This window comes from Rhinoderma darwinii, assembly GCF_050947455.1.
Source record: "Rhinoderma darwinii isolate aRhiDar2 chromosome 1 unlocalized genomic scaffold, aRhiDar2.hap1 SUPER_1_unloc_24, whole genome shotgun sequence".
Lineage (NCBI taxonomy): Eukaryota > Metazoa > Chordata > Amphibia > Anura > Rhinodermatidae > Rhinoderma > Rhinoderma darwinii.
This window is the reverse complement of record NW_027461661.1, coordinates 145,531-161,871: the sequence shown is the minus strand read 5'-3', so window position 1 is coordinate 161,871 and position 16,341 is coordinate 145,531. Positions and strand designations below refer to the sequence as shown.

The 16,341-nt window shown below is 38.9% G+C and overlaps 1 protein-coding gene across 1 annotated transcript in view; it reads left to right on the top strand.

Annotated features, from left to right (window-relative positions):
- Positions 1-16,341, top strand: part of LOC142671120 (protein kinase C-binding protein NELL1-like) — a gene marked incomplete at its 3' end in the record, with an annotated part of 276,628 nt that overhangs the window by 122,002 nt on the left and 138,285 nt on the right. Inside the window, exon 3 of the mRNA XM_075847140.1 lies at positions 9,362-9,484. Coding sequence (XP_075703255.1) covers positions 9,362-9,484 — 123 coding nt within the window. The remainder of the gene's footprint in view (positions 1-9,361; positions 9,485-16,341) is intronic.

Below are 16,341 nucleotides of genomic sequence, written 5' to 3'. Positions count from 1 at the left end.
ATGAGCGCAATGACGGAAAAAAAATCTCTCTTTTCCAGTAATGGCTCCATTTTAAAACCATTTTTTTGTTGCAAAGACATTTCAAACTTTAATCGAAAATTCTCCAGTCAATTTCAGTCCTTGACTTGTCCTCTTCTGTCAAGTTCTTAAAAGTTTTATATTCAGCCGATTCCTAGTTTTCTGTTTCTGAGAAAGCTGGATGACTGAAAACCAACATGGCCGTCATTGCAGCTCAGAATATGGTGAGGAACCGACTAGGAAAGCCGGACGACCAGCCTTCAGTTACATAGAGCGTCGCTCTCTCTGGAGGACCCGTCCTGTCCTGTATTTCACAGACAACACATTGATATGAATGGACTCTGTGTAATGCTTCATTTCCCCTGTGGTGGTGCTGCAGGGAAACTGAACTCTTACTGACAAGTTTTCCCACTGATCACAGCCGATCGCTGGGGGTCCCAGCAGGGGGACCCTTTGTGAATAGTTTGTCGTCAGGGACCCTTCTTACAAGTTGGGTTTGGCCAAAGCGGAGAAATGAAGTCAATCAAGTTCCCTCTAATAAATAGACCTATGTGTCTCCATGGTAACAGACTACAATCAGACCCTATGTAGTCTGATCCTGCAGTTGTGTGTTACTCTGTTCCATCTGCCTCCTATTTTACTGTCTGTAGGTTATCAAGAAGAGGAGGTAGGGAAGTAAAGGGGGTTTTACACGGGGCGATTATCGGGCAGATAATTAGTTCATATAACGCTCGTTGTCGATAATTGTCCTGTGTAAACAGGAGAACGATCAGTAGATGAACGAGCAAACACTCAATCATCTGCTGGTCGTATTGTTTTAAAAAAGTTAAAGATTATCTTTATCTGCAGCACATCTCCCTATGTCTCGTTGATCGGCGCTCGCTGCATCGGCCGGTGTAATAGGGGTTTAACACTTGACTGTAGGATCAGACTACACAGTGTTTGCTTGTAGTCTGTTACCATGGAGACATATAGTTCTGCATAGAAACTGAATTTGTAAAACGGTAGTAGATTTATCTGAAATGAATTGGAACACTAAAAAAATGGTTGCAGAAGTGCACACACCCTGTAAATTGTTTCTGGTTTCAGTCCAATCCCAGTTTAGTATTTATCTGCTGATCAGTCATTGGGTAAAGAGGAATTGAAGGTCTTGCCGAAGTTACATTCTGTTCTATGTTTCTATCTTTATAAAAAAAAAAAAGAAAAAAAAAAATGTTAACTTTAGCCTTGAGAAGAATCGTGTTTCCAGGGACCAGAAAGTGAATCATTGTCCGTGGCGGCTTCGCTGACAGTCGAGTCATCACGGAATAGTTTGGTTACACTGTCTCAACCACTTGACATCTGTGGCCAGCAGCTTTTCTTTCACTACGAGAATCGACAACGATGACCGAGATAAATTTAGAAAGAAATAATAAAATGATATTAGACGTTTCTAAAGTTAAAAATTGTAAAGCATCACCCCACCTAAAAAAAAAAAAGTGGGGTACTAAACCAGTATGACAAGACATTGGACAGACGGAATGTAACTTGGGTCTTACCCCCTCCCACAGTTTTTTTTTTTATTAGGGAAATAATGGGGAGAGTGAGTTAAAGGGATTGTCCAGTTTAGAAATCCCATTGTCATCCACCCTATTAGGGAATTCTGGGTTATTAGAGGGGGGTCTTCTGTTTGGGATATTCATCTCCAGAGTAGAGAGCGGTCACATAGAGCATCTCTGTCTCTGGAGGACCTGTCCTGTATTAAACAGACCACACATTGATATGAATGGACACTGTGTAATACTTCATTTCCCCTGTGGTGGTGCTGCAGGGAAATTAAGCACTTAATGTCCGATTTTCCTACAAATCACATCTGATCGCTGGGGGTCCCAACAAAGGGATACTTTGTGATTGGCTTATTGTAAAGGGACCCTTCTATTAAGTATTGTCCAAAGCAGAGACCCCCTTTAGCCTCTGCTGTGAACTAGAAATGTGTGTAGAGTTGTCTCTTCCCTTGTCCCACAAAACATTAATGTCAATGTCATTTATGCTACGGTGATCAGCCGGTCGCCAAGGGACGTTGCCGAATACTCATTTCCCTTCCGGAACCCATTACAGGGAAAATGCAACCGTACATGTGACCTTCCAGATGAATGGCCATTCACATAATACATGGACGTCCCAAGTCAAAAGCTGCTGCTTCGTATAGACTCTCGTCCGGCTTATAGAGGGGGCCCCGAGCACAGAACGCCCTCTATGATGTCCCTAAAGCTAATTGGGTTTATAGACAGGGGTTTCCCTTTAATATTATTTTACGTAACAATGAAGATCCAATTATTATGAGATAAATAAAAAAAAAAAAGATCAATATTTGATATAATTCAAAAAAGTTTTCCATATTATACGATCATTTTCTTTGAAGCAAAACGTTTGCAGGACCAATCATTGATAGACTGAGGTAATATTGATTTACAAATCTGGACACGCTGGTTTTAGATTAAAAAAAAATCGACAAAGTTTTAAGTTTTTTTTTTGTTTTTTTTTAATTTTATTGGATTTCGCTCTAAACAATGTTCCTAGATCACCAAATGAAAAGTAGAAAGTACAAACTGTAGAAAGGAAAAACTATTCAAATAACATGAAAAAAGCAACAAAATACTTACAATTTATTTTCGTTTTTGCATTTTCTTTTTTTGCTTCTTATTGCATCTGTTCCTGACGAGTAGTGAAATCCCCTCCCCCTAAAAAAAAAATGAACGGAATTAACAATTAACCAATGACCGGAAGAGAAACCTTCGACTTACATGTGAGGAAAGAATAAAGGTTCCTTAAAAGAAAATGTATATTTTTTATTTTTTTGTAACAAAATGTCACGACTGAGGGGTATGAGGACCCGCTAGGCCGCTCCGCCGTAGTGGAATAGCGGCTCGCCAAACCACGGTCAAAGTCTTTAGAACTAGAGTTCCTGTATAGAAGTTCTGACAGACCCTTTGGCGTAGCAGACATCTTGGCACAGATGACACTTGGCACCAATGACACTTGGCGTGGCAGGTGACACGTGGCACAGAGGATGAACTTGACACCAACACTAGACTTTGCTCATGAACGAACGCCATTACTGGATACGGGAACACAGGATAAAACTAAGGGACCATTTGCAATAACGAACATGGGTAGACGCAACAACGCTCAGGCACAGGAAGGAGGGCAGGACGGACATATGTAGGGCAGGGTGCACAGGGATAGGCTGGGGAGGGATATAGTTGTGCGCATGCTGGCCCTTTGAGATGTCACCAGGGCGCGTGGGCGCACCCTACGTGAGCAAGGCACAGACGGGAGCAGCACGTGCCGGCGTTCCCGGGATGAAGGAGCAGGACGCCGGCACAAAGGTAATAGATACTGGTAATAGAAACCGGGCAGCGGGGAATGGCGGCCGCCAGCGCTGCACAAAACCATCTTCCATCATAATATTCTCAAACTAAAAACGGTAAGCCCCAACCGTAGACAGGCGGAGCGACATATATTGATGTGTGTGGATAAACCGGAGGCCTGAATAAAGGAAAAAAGTTCAAATTTGTTTTTTTTTTCCATTTTTTTTTTCAACTTGGACCAATATAGTATCAAGAGACGTTTTTATCTCTTCCTAAACCAACTTTGCATTTTATGCCTTCATAAACAGAGGCCGCGCCGAGCCGAGACGCGCAGTTGGAGGGTTGTGTTTTTATTAGGTGGTATATCAGATTGTCGTCTTGCATCATAACCTATCCCGAGCTCTGCCAACTCTCAGATTTAAGCTCCGGCCCACAATGAACAGAAATAAATTCACGTTTATTCAAATGTCCATTTTTAACTCATTTGTGGCGCTGCAAAAAAATGTTCGTCTGGGGAAATGGCGGCCGGCGAGTCCCTTAAAATGTCATGTGGGTAAACAAAAGTCTTGTTCTTTTTGTATTTTTATTTAGTTATTTTGCCAATTTCTGTAAATGGATATTATTCATCGAAAATAAATGAGGCCATTTTAGTTTAATGCAGAATAACGGTCCTGAAGTAAGAAAAACCATTAGTAGCAAAACTGCGCCGTAAAATGTTCATGAGCAGTAAAGTGAAGAGAGGCCGGCGTGTCGTTAAGTGCGGATACTTTCACGTGCCTACAACAGCACTATGTTCTGCTATAATTATACTGTATCATTAACAGAACGGCTTTTATGGACATTTTCTATGTAACTTTCAGATTTTGGAGTTCATTGCATTACAGTATAAAAAATGTTATCCACCCGTCCACCACTTGGTGCTATTCTGTGCAGATAACCAGATTACAGCCAACCATTGTGTATGGGACCCACGATTCTGCCCGATGCACTGCCCTACAATTGTTAAAGAGGTTGTCCAGCGGATAGGTCGCCAGTATATAAGCAGTGCGGATCTGACACCCGGACCCCACACCGATCAGCTGCTTCAGCTCTCTGCGGGCACCGGATGTCATTGCACAGTATGCAGTGTACGGAGCTGGAAGCAGTTGGCTGCCGAACTGCAGCTCTGCTCTTATTCACTTGAACAGTACTACTCCGTGGCCATCTGCTTCCGGCACAGACATCCGATGCCCGGAGACCACTGGAGCAGCAGATCGGTGCAAAGTCCCATGTCGGACCAGCACCGATCATATACTGAGTGATAACCTATATACCAGTGTATAGGTCATATACCTGTGGCTAGGTCATCAGTTGTCCGGTAGTGGAAGACCCCTTTAAGCTGGGTTTACACGTTGAAGTATACTATAATACTGTCCCCTATCTACAAGATATCTACTATAATACTGCCCCCTATCTACAAGATATCTACTATAATACTGCCCCCTATCTACAAGATACCTACTATAATACTGCTCCTATATACAAGAATATAACTACTATAATACTGCTCCCTATATACAAGAATATAACTACTATAATACTGCTCCCTATATACAAGAATATAACTACTATAATACTGCCCCCTATATACAAGAATATAACTACTATAATACTGCCTCTATATACAAGAATATAACTACTATAATACTGCTCCCTATATACAAGAATATAACTACTATAATACTGCTCCTATATACAAGAATATAACTACTATAATACTGCTCCTATATACAAGAATATAACTACTATAATACTGCCTCCTATATACAAGAATATAACCACTATAATACAGCCCCCTATATACAAGAATATAACTACTATAATACTGCCCCTATATACAAGAATATAACTACTATAATACTTCCCCCTATATACAAGAATATAACTACTATAATACTGCCCCTATATACAAGAATATAACTACTATAATACTGCTCCAATATACAAGAATATAACCACTATAATACTGCTACTATATACAAGAATATAACTACTATAATACTGCTCCCTATATACAAGAATATAACTACTATAATACTGCCCCCTATATACAAGAATATAACTACTATAATACTGCCCCTATATACAAGAATATAACTACTATAATACTTCCCCTATATACAAGAATATAACTACTATAATACTGCCCCTATATACTAGAATATAACTACTATAATACTGCTCCAATATACAAGAATATAACCACTATAATACTGCTACTATATACAAGAATATAACTACTATAATACTGCTCCCTATATACAAGAATATAACTACTATAATACTGCCCCCTATATACAAGAATATAACTACTATAATACTGCCCCTATATACAAGAATATAACTACTATAATACTTCCCCTATATACAAGAATATAACTACTATAATACTGCCCCTATATACTAGAATATAACTACTATAATACTGCCCCTATATACTAGAATATAACTACTATAATACTGCTCCAATATACAAGAATATAACCACTATAATACTGCTACTATATACAAGAATATAACTACTATAATACTGCCCCCTATATACAAGAATATAACTACTATAATACTGCTCCAATATACAAGAATATAACTACTATAATACTGCTGCTATATACAAGAATATAACTACTATAATACTACCCCTATATACAAGAATATAACTACTATAATACTGCCCCCTGTATACAAGAATATAACTACTATAATACTGCCCCCTATATACAAGAATATAACTACTATAATACTGCTGCTATATACAAGAATATAACAACTATAATACTGCTCCCTATATACAAGAATATAACTACTATAATACTACCTCCTATATACAAGAATATAACTACTATAATACTGCCCCTATATACAAGAATATAACTACTATAATACTGTCCCTATATACAAGAATATAACTACTATAATACTGCCTCCTATATACAAGAATATAACTACTATAATACTGCCTCCTATATACAAGAATATAACTACTATAATACTGCCTCCTATATACAAGAATATAACTACTATAATACTGCTTCCTATATACAAGAATATAACTACTATAATACTACCCCTATATACAAGAATATAACTACTATAATACTGCCCCCTATATACAAGAATATAACTACTATAATACTGCTGCTATATACAAGAATATAACTACTATAATACTGCTCCCTATATACAAGAATATAACTACTATAATACTGCCCCTATATACAAGAATATAACTACTATAATACTGCCCCCTATATACAAGAATATAACTACTATAATACTGCCTCCTATATACAAGAATATAACTACTATAATACTGCTCCCTATATACAAGAATATAACTACTATAATACTGCTCCTATATACAAGAATATAACTACTATAATACTGCTCCCTATATACAAGAATATAACTACTATAATACTGCTCCTATATCCAAGAATATTACTACTATAATACTGCCCCCTATATACAAGAATATAACTACTATAATACTGCCCCTATATACAAGAATATAACTACTATAATACTGCTGCTATATACAAGAATATAACTACTATAATACTGCTCCCTATATACAAGAATATAACTACTATAATACTGCCCCTATATACAAGAATATAACTACTATAATACTGCCCCCTATATACAAGAATATAACTACTATAATACTGCCTCCTATATACAAGAATATAACTACTATAATACTGCTCCCTATATACAAGAATATAACTACTATAATACTGCTCCTATATACAAGAATATTACTACTATAATACTGCCCCCTATATACAAGAATATAACTACTATAATACTGCCCCTATATACAAGAATATAACTACTATAATACTGCTCCTATGTACAAGAATATAACTGCTATAATACTGCCTCCTATATACAAGAATATAACTACTATAATACTGCCCCTATATACAAGAATATAACTATTATAATACTGCCCCAATATACAAGAATATAACTACTATAATACTACCCCTATATACAAGAATATAACTACTATAATACTGCCCCCTGTATACAAGAATATAACTACTATAATACTGCCCCCTATATACAAGAATATAACTACTATAATACTGCTGCTATATACAAGAATATAACAACTATAATACTGCTCCCTATATACAAGAATATAACTACTATAATACTGCCTCCTATATACAAGAATATAACTACTATAATACTGCCCCTCGATACAAGAATATAACTACTATAATACTGTCCCTATATACAAGAATATAACTACTATAATACTGCCTCCTATATACAAGAATATAACTACTATAATACTGCCTCCTATATACAAGAATATAACTACTATAATACTGCTTCCTATATACAAGAATATAACTACTATAATACTACCCCTATATACAAGAATATAACTACTATAATACTGCCCCCTATATACAAGAATATAACTACTATAATACTGCCCCTATATACAAGAATATAACTACTATAATACTGTCCCCTATATACAAGAATATAACTACTATAATACTGCCTCCTATATACAAGAATATAACTACTATAATACTGCTCCCTATATACAAGAATATAACTACTATAATACTGCTCCTATATACAAGAATATTACTACTATAATACTGCCCCCTATATACAAGAATATAACTACTATAATACTGCCCCCTATATACAAGACTATAACTACTATAATACTGCTCCTATATACAAGAATATAACTACTATAATACTGCCCCCTATATACAAGAATATAACTACTATAATACTGCTCCCTATATACAAGAATATAACTACTATAATACTGCCACTATATACAGGAATATAACTACTAGAATACTGCCCCCTATATACAAGAATATAACTACTATAATACTGCTCCTATATACAAGAATATAACTACTATAATATTGCCCACTATATACAAGAATATAACTACTATAATACTGCCCCTATATACAAGAATATAACTACTATAATACTGCCTCCTATATACAAGAATATAACTACTATAATACTGCCTCCTATATACAAGAATATAACTACTATAATACTGCTTCCTATATACAAGAATATAACTACTATAATACTACCCCTATATACAAGAATATAACTACTATAATACTGCCCCCTATATACAAGAATATAACTACTATAATACTGCCCCTATATACAAGAATATAACTACTATAATACTGCCCCTATATACAAGAATATAACTACTATAATACTGCCTCCTATATACAAGAATATAACTACTATAATACTGCTCCCTATATACAAGAATATAACTACTATAATACTGCTCCTATATACAAGAATATTACTACTATAATACTGCCCCCTATATACAAGAATATAACTACTATAATACTGCCCCCTATATACAAGACTATAACTACTATAATACTGCTCCTATATACAAGAATATAACTACTATAATACTGCCCCCTATATACAAGAATATAACTACTATAATACTGCTCCCTATATACAAGAATATAACTACTATAATACTGCCACTATATACAGGAATATAACTACTAGAATACTGCCCCCTATATACAAGAATATAACTACTATAATACTGCTCCTATATACAAGAATATAACTACTATAATACTGCCCCCTATATACAAGAATATAACTACTATAATACTGCCTCCTATATACAAGAATATAACTACTATAATACTGCTCCCTATATACAAGAATATAACTACTATAATATTGCCCACTATATACAAGAATATAACTACTAAAATACGAACATCAAGTTACAAAAATTGAATTACTGGATCATGAGTTTAAATCCAGAAGTTTGTGTGTTCTCCCCGTGTTTCTGTAGGGTGCTTCTGATATCACCCCCACTTGTGACAGGGACCAGTGGCAGTGAATTCTCTGTTGTACATGTGGATATTACACAGTTTATATATATATTTTTCCTACAGAACATGATGAATGTGGAAATGGACAGAGCAGCTGTGATGAGAATTCCATTTGTACAAACTCGGTGGAGGGGCACAGTTGTACTTGTAAGCCCGGATATGTGGGGAACGGCACGGTGTGTAGAGGTAAGCCGCAGCTTCCGAAGCATCACTATTTTTTGTTGCCTAAATTGTGGTGGATTGTGACGCACTTAAACCTTTCTGAAGCTCGATGTCCGTGCATTTCCTGCTCAAATCTGACTGGACACAAAGCTACTGGAGTTTTATGTTGGGGACCTCAATTTTCCATGAAGGGACTGAATTACCGGAGAAGGTCGGGTCCTTACCCGCCGCCACAGTCCCTTCTCTGACAAACATCTGCCGCCAATATTATTTCTGACCTTTCTCAACGATATGAACATAAAACGTACAGTGAAAAGTGCTGCAACATCTCTATATACTTTTTGGTGTTTTTAAAAAAAATAATCATTTTCAAGATCTCTGCTTGCTGTCAGTACATGGAAGCATCCATGGTTTACGTTCAGAGCATATGTAACTGGTCTTAAAGGCATTTTCCCATTAATGACATTTAGAATAGGTTGATAAATGTTTAATTGCAGGGGATCCCACTGATTACCTGCGGTGGGAAGAAGTTTGAATGGAGCAAAGTATTTTCTGTAAATCCCACCGTAGTTGTGTGGGTTGTGAGGAATAGGGGACTCGGGCTCCTCATTCCAGTGATTAGGGGGACCCCAGTGATGAAACATTTATCACCTATCCTATGAGAAATCCTCTTAATAATGTGGTGCCCGCACGAGGGTATGGCTTAAAGGAGTTCTCCGCTTTGAACAATCCCTACTTTTTAGAAGAGTCCCTTGAAAATTATCTGATCACAAAGTGTTCTCCTGCTGAGACCCCCAGCGATCAGCTGTAATCTGTGTGGAAACCTGGCAGTAAGTGTTCAGTTTCCCTGCAGCGCCACCACAGGAGAAATGAAGTATTACACAGTATCCATTCATATCAATGTGATGTCTGTGTAATACAGGACAGGACGGGTCCTCCAGAGAGAGAGAGACGCTCTATGTAATCTCCACTCTGACCAAGAGATGAGGATCCTGAACAAAGACACCCCCCCCCCCCCTCTATTATCTCAGAATTCACTTGACAATGGGTTTTTGAAATGGATACCCTCTTAAAGCTGAGCTGGGGTAAGGCATGTTTTCATACACTGAATGTAAGCTGGATATGCTTCCATTCACTTATAGCAAGCAGAGATGTTGAATACCATGGAAAATGAATACACAAAGTACATAAAAAAAAGTTACAGGACTTGACATTACGCAATAAAGAAGCTTTATTTCCATAAAATTGGAAAACCAGTGTAAATTCTGCCTTATTATCAGGAATGTGACCCTTTATTGAGGTAAATTGGGTCAACGTGTGAGCGAGTTACAGGAACATTGCCGATAAGTGGAGACATTAGTAGGAGGCGCTGTGACTCTTCTGTGACTCTTATGTGACTCTTATGTGACTTATGTCTGAGACATAAAAGAACTTATTGCTGTCTCAGTAGTGAAGTGGCCATGGAGATGTCCGCACGGAGCGGTTTATAAGGCAGCGGTGATAGATTTTCTTCTTATGGATGAAGTTTGATGTCTTGTATTTTTGTGGAGTCTTCAGACTTCTCAGTGACCCATTTATACAATCTGAGGTGGTCTCCATCCATCTCGTTGCATATCATCCTCTTTATCTTCTTCCTTCACCTTTAGTAAAAAAAAATTCCAATGACATGTCCCATAACACGTCCAATATTTAGATAAATCTTCAGTCTGGTCTTGCTGACTGGTTGCTTATTTCAAGGGATTGTCCACTTTAACCGACCCTTTTTGCTAATAGGGTCCCTGACAAAAAGCTGATCACAGATTGAACTGCTGCTGAAACCTCCATCAATCAGCTGTGATCTCTGGGAGAGCCAGGCAGCAAGTGTTCAATTTCCCTGCAGCGCCATCCCAGGGCGAATTAAGTATTACATAGTTCTTTTTAAAAATAAATGGGCTGTTCATGTAATGCACAGACATACTAGGTCCTCTAGAGAAAGATGCACTGACGAAAAGATGAGGGTCCTGAACAGATGACCTCCCTCCATAGGGTACTTACACGTTTTCTAAACCAGCAAACCCTTTAAATGGCTACCTGCATATTCAGATATAAAATATGGTATTAAAAAATGCTGTAATCCTCAAGCTCAATCCTCTCTTCAGAGTAATCCTTGTCAAAGGATTCTAAATGCAGATTTTGATTTGGAATCAGGTCTTCTACCATGGCTGCATTACCATTCAATGATGACGTCATTGAGGCGGCGCTGTTTCATCATCCCATATAGAAAGTTGTCACCATGGTTGATAGCACAGTATGAGCTGTATCTCATATACACCTGTAAACTAACGACATAGGAGATGCAGGGATGAACCAACAAACTAATAAGTCACTGATTTGACTTATATGGGTGGAGTTACCCTTTAAGACGAACACTAAAGGGCAACCCTGCTGACCATTGGTGCTTCTCATTGTATACTTTTTTTTTTAGACTTTGTTAATTATTCCATACCAAGACCATCCTTAGGTTTGTGTGACTTGTACAGTTGCACGGGGCATATCACTTATTCCTGCTGAAGGGGGCGCCACCATTAGTCTGCCACCCATGGCTTGAAACCACTAAGAATTTTAATATTCATTGAATATCATCACTATTTATTTTACTGTTAATAGATGTATGGTGGTATTATGTGGGCACTGTATGATGCTATTATGTGGCCACTGTATGATAGTATTTTTTGGGCACTGTATGATGCTATTATTTGGGCACTCTATGATGCTATTATGTGGGCACTGTATGGTGGTATTGGGCACTGTTTGATATTATTTGAGCACTGTATGATGGTATTATTTGGGCACTGTGTGTAGGTATTATTTGGGCACTGTATGGTGGTGTTGGGCACTGTATTATGGTATTATTTGAGCAGTGTATGGTGGTATTATTTAGGCAGTGTATTATGGTATTATCTGGGCACTGTATGGAGGTATTATTTGGGCACTGTATGATGGTATTATTTGAGCACTGTATGATGGTATTATTTGAGGAATGTATGATGGTATTATTTGGGCACTGTATGATGGTATTATTTGGGCACTGTATGATGGTATTATTTGGGCACTGTATGATGGTATTATTTGGGCACTGTATGATGGTATTATTTGAGCACTGTATGGCGGTATTATTTTGGCACTGTATGATGGTATTATTTGAGCACTGTATGGTGGTATTTGGGCACTGTATGATGGTATTATTTGGGCACTGTATGGTGGTATTATTTTGGCACTGTATGATGGTATTATTTTGGCACTGTATGATGGTATTATGTGAGCACTGTGTGGTGGTATTTGAGCACTGTATGGTGGTATTATTTGGGCACTGTATGATGGTATTATTTGGGCACTGTATGATGGTATTATTTGAGCACTGTATGGTGGTATTATTTGAGCACTGTATGGCGGTATTATTTGGGCACTGTATGATGGTATTATTTTAGCACTGTATGGTGGTATTATTTGAGCACTGTATGGCGGTATTATTTGGGCACTGTATCATGGTATTATTTGAGCACTGTATGGTGGTATTATTTGAGCACTGTATGGTGGTATTATTTGAGCACTGTATGGCGGTATTATTTGAGCACTGTATGGCGGTATTATTTGGGCACTGATGGTATTATTTGAGCACTGTATGGTGGTATTATTTGAGCACTGTATGGCGGTATTATTTGGGCACTGTATGATGGTATTATTTGAGCACTGTATGGCGGTATTATTTGAGCACTGTATGGCGGTATTATTTGGGCACTGATGGTATTATTTAAGCACTGTATGGTGGTATTATTTGAGCACTGTATGGCGGTATTATTTGGGCACTGTATGATGGTATTATTTGAGCACTGTGATGTATTATTTGAGCACTGTATGATGGTATTATTTGGACACTGTATGGTGGTATTATTTCAGCAGTGTATGATGGTATTATTTGGGCACTATATGTTGGTATTATTTCAGCATTATATGGTAGTATTAATATAATGCACTATATTGTATATTATTTAAGAAGTCTATAGTGGCAGTGACCCTGTATAGCGTTTTTGTTTCGGCTGCGTGGACATGTTATTTAGCGTATGTATTGCGCTTTTATTTGGCCACATACTGTATAGCGGTGGTACTTGGGCACTGTATGGTAAGGGTTTTTATAAGAGAAGGTATCGTGCAGAGCAGTGTCCAACATAGAGCCGGCCGTTCTCTGGACTGCTGCAGAAATAAAGTTTTTTGGCTGCACGGTTTGCTAAGAACAAATGAAGGATACGTTCCTACAGGCTCCAGTAATGTGTATCTGTCCCTTTAAGACGTAAAATAACGTTTCTTACTCTCCGTGTCATCCGGGGCGACGGTTGCTGTTTTCTCATGTCCCAATACATAGAATTATCATCACGCAGACCGGGTGAGAGCCTTCGTCCTCCATTGTCTTGCCAATAGCAGAAGATCTGTGGACAATGGGCAGAATGAGGTCTTCATTTAGTGGTGTTTGTGCGGCGAGCGACGCTCCTTTCTTACTGTATTAATGCCACGGTCCTGGACGTCACCCAACTATTCATATCATTGGATCTACATTTGGCAGAGACTTGTCCAGCGGTAATAGCTTTGTGGCAACAATGTCTGGCGATAAACTGGAGTAGGGGAAATAAAAGCGCTTGCTACAAGTAAATTACTGAGACTTTCAAGAAAATATATCAGGATTTTCATTGAATTAAAAATAAAAGTCTGTTTATAGATGGAGAGAGACTGCCGCAAAGTGGATCTGGGAGCTGAGAGGCGTTTAAATCAAGTGGAATGAGACAAATCTGTGCAAAGCTTAAAGGGAAACAGTCCCCATATACATCTGAGCTTTATTAAATTTAAACTAGGGGGCGCTATTGCATCCACTAAACTGCTGTCTGGAGTGCTCATCATTGGGCTGGAAAATAGGTTGCCATATATGCCCCATGTGAGCCCACTTAGCCATTCTGGGCTTACATGACACTTTTCTCTAGAGCCACGTCTCCTAAGAAACAGGAGGAGCCTTCTTTGTAAGATAAGTGGCGGTTCTCAATTTACTTAATTATTTGATTGGAAGCTTAAATGTAAAATACGTGCTTAGAAATGATAAAATAAATAAAATTGGCTGCTTTCTTCCAAAAACCGTGCCACACTTATCCATGGGTTGCGTCTGGTATTGCAAGGCATCTCAATTATAGTGAATTGGTCTGAACTGCAATACCACCTGTGGACAGGTGAGGCGCTGTTTTTATTTTTTTATTTTACGAAAACAGCTATGTTTTTAAAATCCCTGTACAATTTCTTTAATTGCTACTATCATGGTATATTATTTAAATTAGATCTTCATGACAACCCCCAAACACCACCGAGGCTACTTAGTCTATGTTCAGCAGTTACCTAATAATCTTTCTTTACCCACTAGGGGGTTTAGTTCCTCATAGTTCATAATCATTCTGTCCTTACTGTCCATGTATTGGCTTCCTGGTGAGCTTGTGCTGATACAGAGCAGCCAATCTGAACAAGCCGAGCTGCAGTATAAAGCATGGAGCCTGAGCCTCTGGCAATACATGCGGTGGATTTTAGACTACCTCAGACAATGCAGCTAAGCTGGAGTCGCTGGTCATAGCTGTGCTCTAAAGGGGCACCCAACATTTTGGGATCTCCAGCATCCCAAAAAGACTCTGTGTAACGCTTAGGATCCTCTAAATCATCACTACAAGGGACATGAGCATTCATTGAATGGTTCTCCCAGCAGTAAAAACTTATTGTTGGGGGTCCTAGCAATGGGAGCCCCAATGATTGGCTTAAAGCCTTGGAGAAGTCGTCCGTCCCTGGCAACTTCTTTGATATTCCAGATTAATAGAATTGTATTTTTTCCCTCTTGTGTCGTGTTTCCCGGGAAGTCAATGGTATGTGATGTGCGACCAGAGCAGGGGCGTAACTAGGAAAGACTGGGCCCCATAGCAAACTTTTGACTGGGGCCCCCCCTCTGCTGGGTATCACACAACCCCCCCCCCCCTTGTAGATAGTGCCTCCCTATAGATTCCACCACACAGCGCCCCCCTATAGATAGCACCATACACAGCCCCTGCAGATAACGCCATACAGCCCCCCTGTAGATAACGCCATACAGACTCCCTCTGTAGATAACGCCATACAGCCCCCCTGTAGATAACGCCATACAGACTCCCTCTGTAGATAACGCCATACAGCCCCCCTGTAGATAACGCCATACAGCCCCCCTGTAGATAACGCCATACAGCCCCCCCTGTAGATAACGCTATATAGCCCCCCCCCCCCAAAAAAAAACGTCCTATAGTTTGTCCTACAAAAGACATGCATCCCCTATCCACAGGATAGGGGATACATGTGTGATCACTGGCAGCGATAAGGAGAACGGGGGACCGAAAGTCCCCCGAAGTTCTCCATGACTAACCTCGGACTTCCGGCGTCTGCACAGTTCAATAAAAATGAAAGCAGCGCTGGTCACGCATGCGCACAAGCGCGACCGGCGCTCCATTCATTTCTACGGAGCTGCCGACACAGACCCCGGAAGTCCGAGGTTTGTCATGGAGAACTTAGGGGGGACTTTCGGTCCCCCGTTCTCCTCATCGCTGCCAGCGATCACACATGTATCCCCTATCCTGTGGTTAGGGGATACATGTCTTATGTAGGAACAACCCCTTCAGTGGCGTCGCGCTGTAGCAGCCATAGCGGCTGCTAGCGGAGCCTGCGGCCATGGGAGGGGGCCGTGCCGGCGGGTGGCACGGGCCCCCTCATGCTGCAGGCCCTGTAGAAGTCACTACGGCTGCTATAGCGGTAGTTACGCCACTGCGTATAAGTTTGTACGGCGTAAAACTACAGCT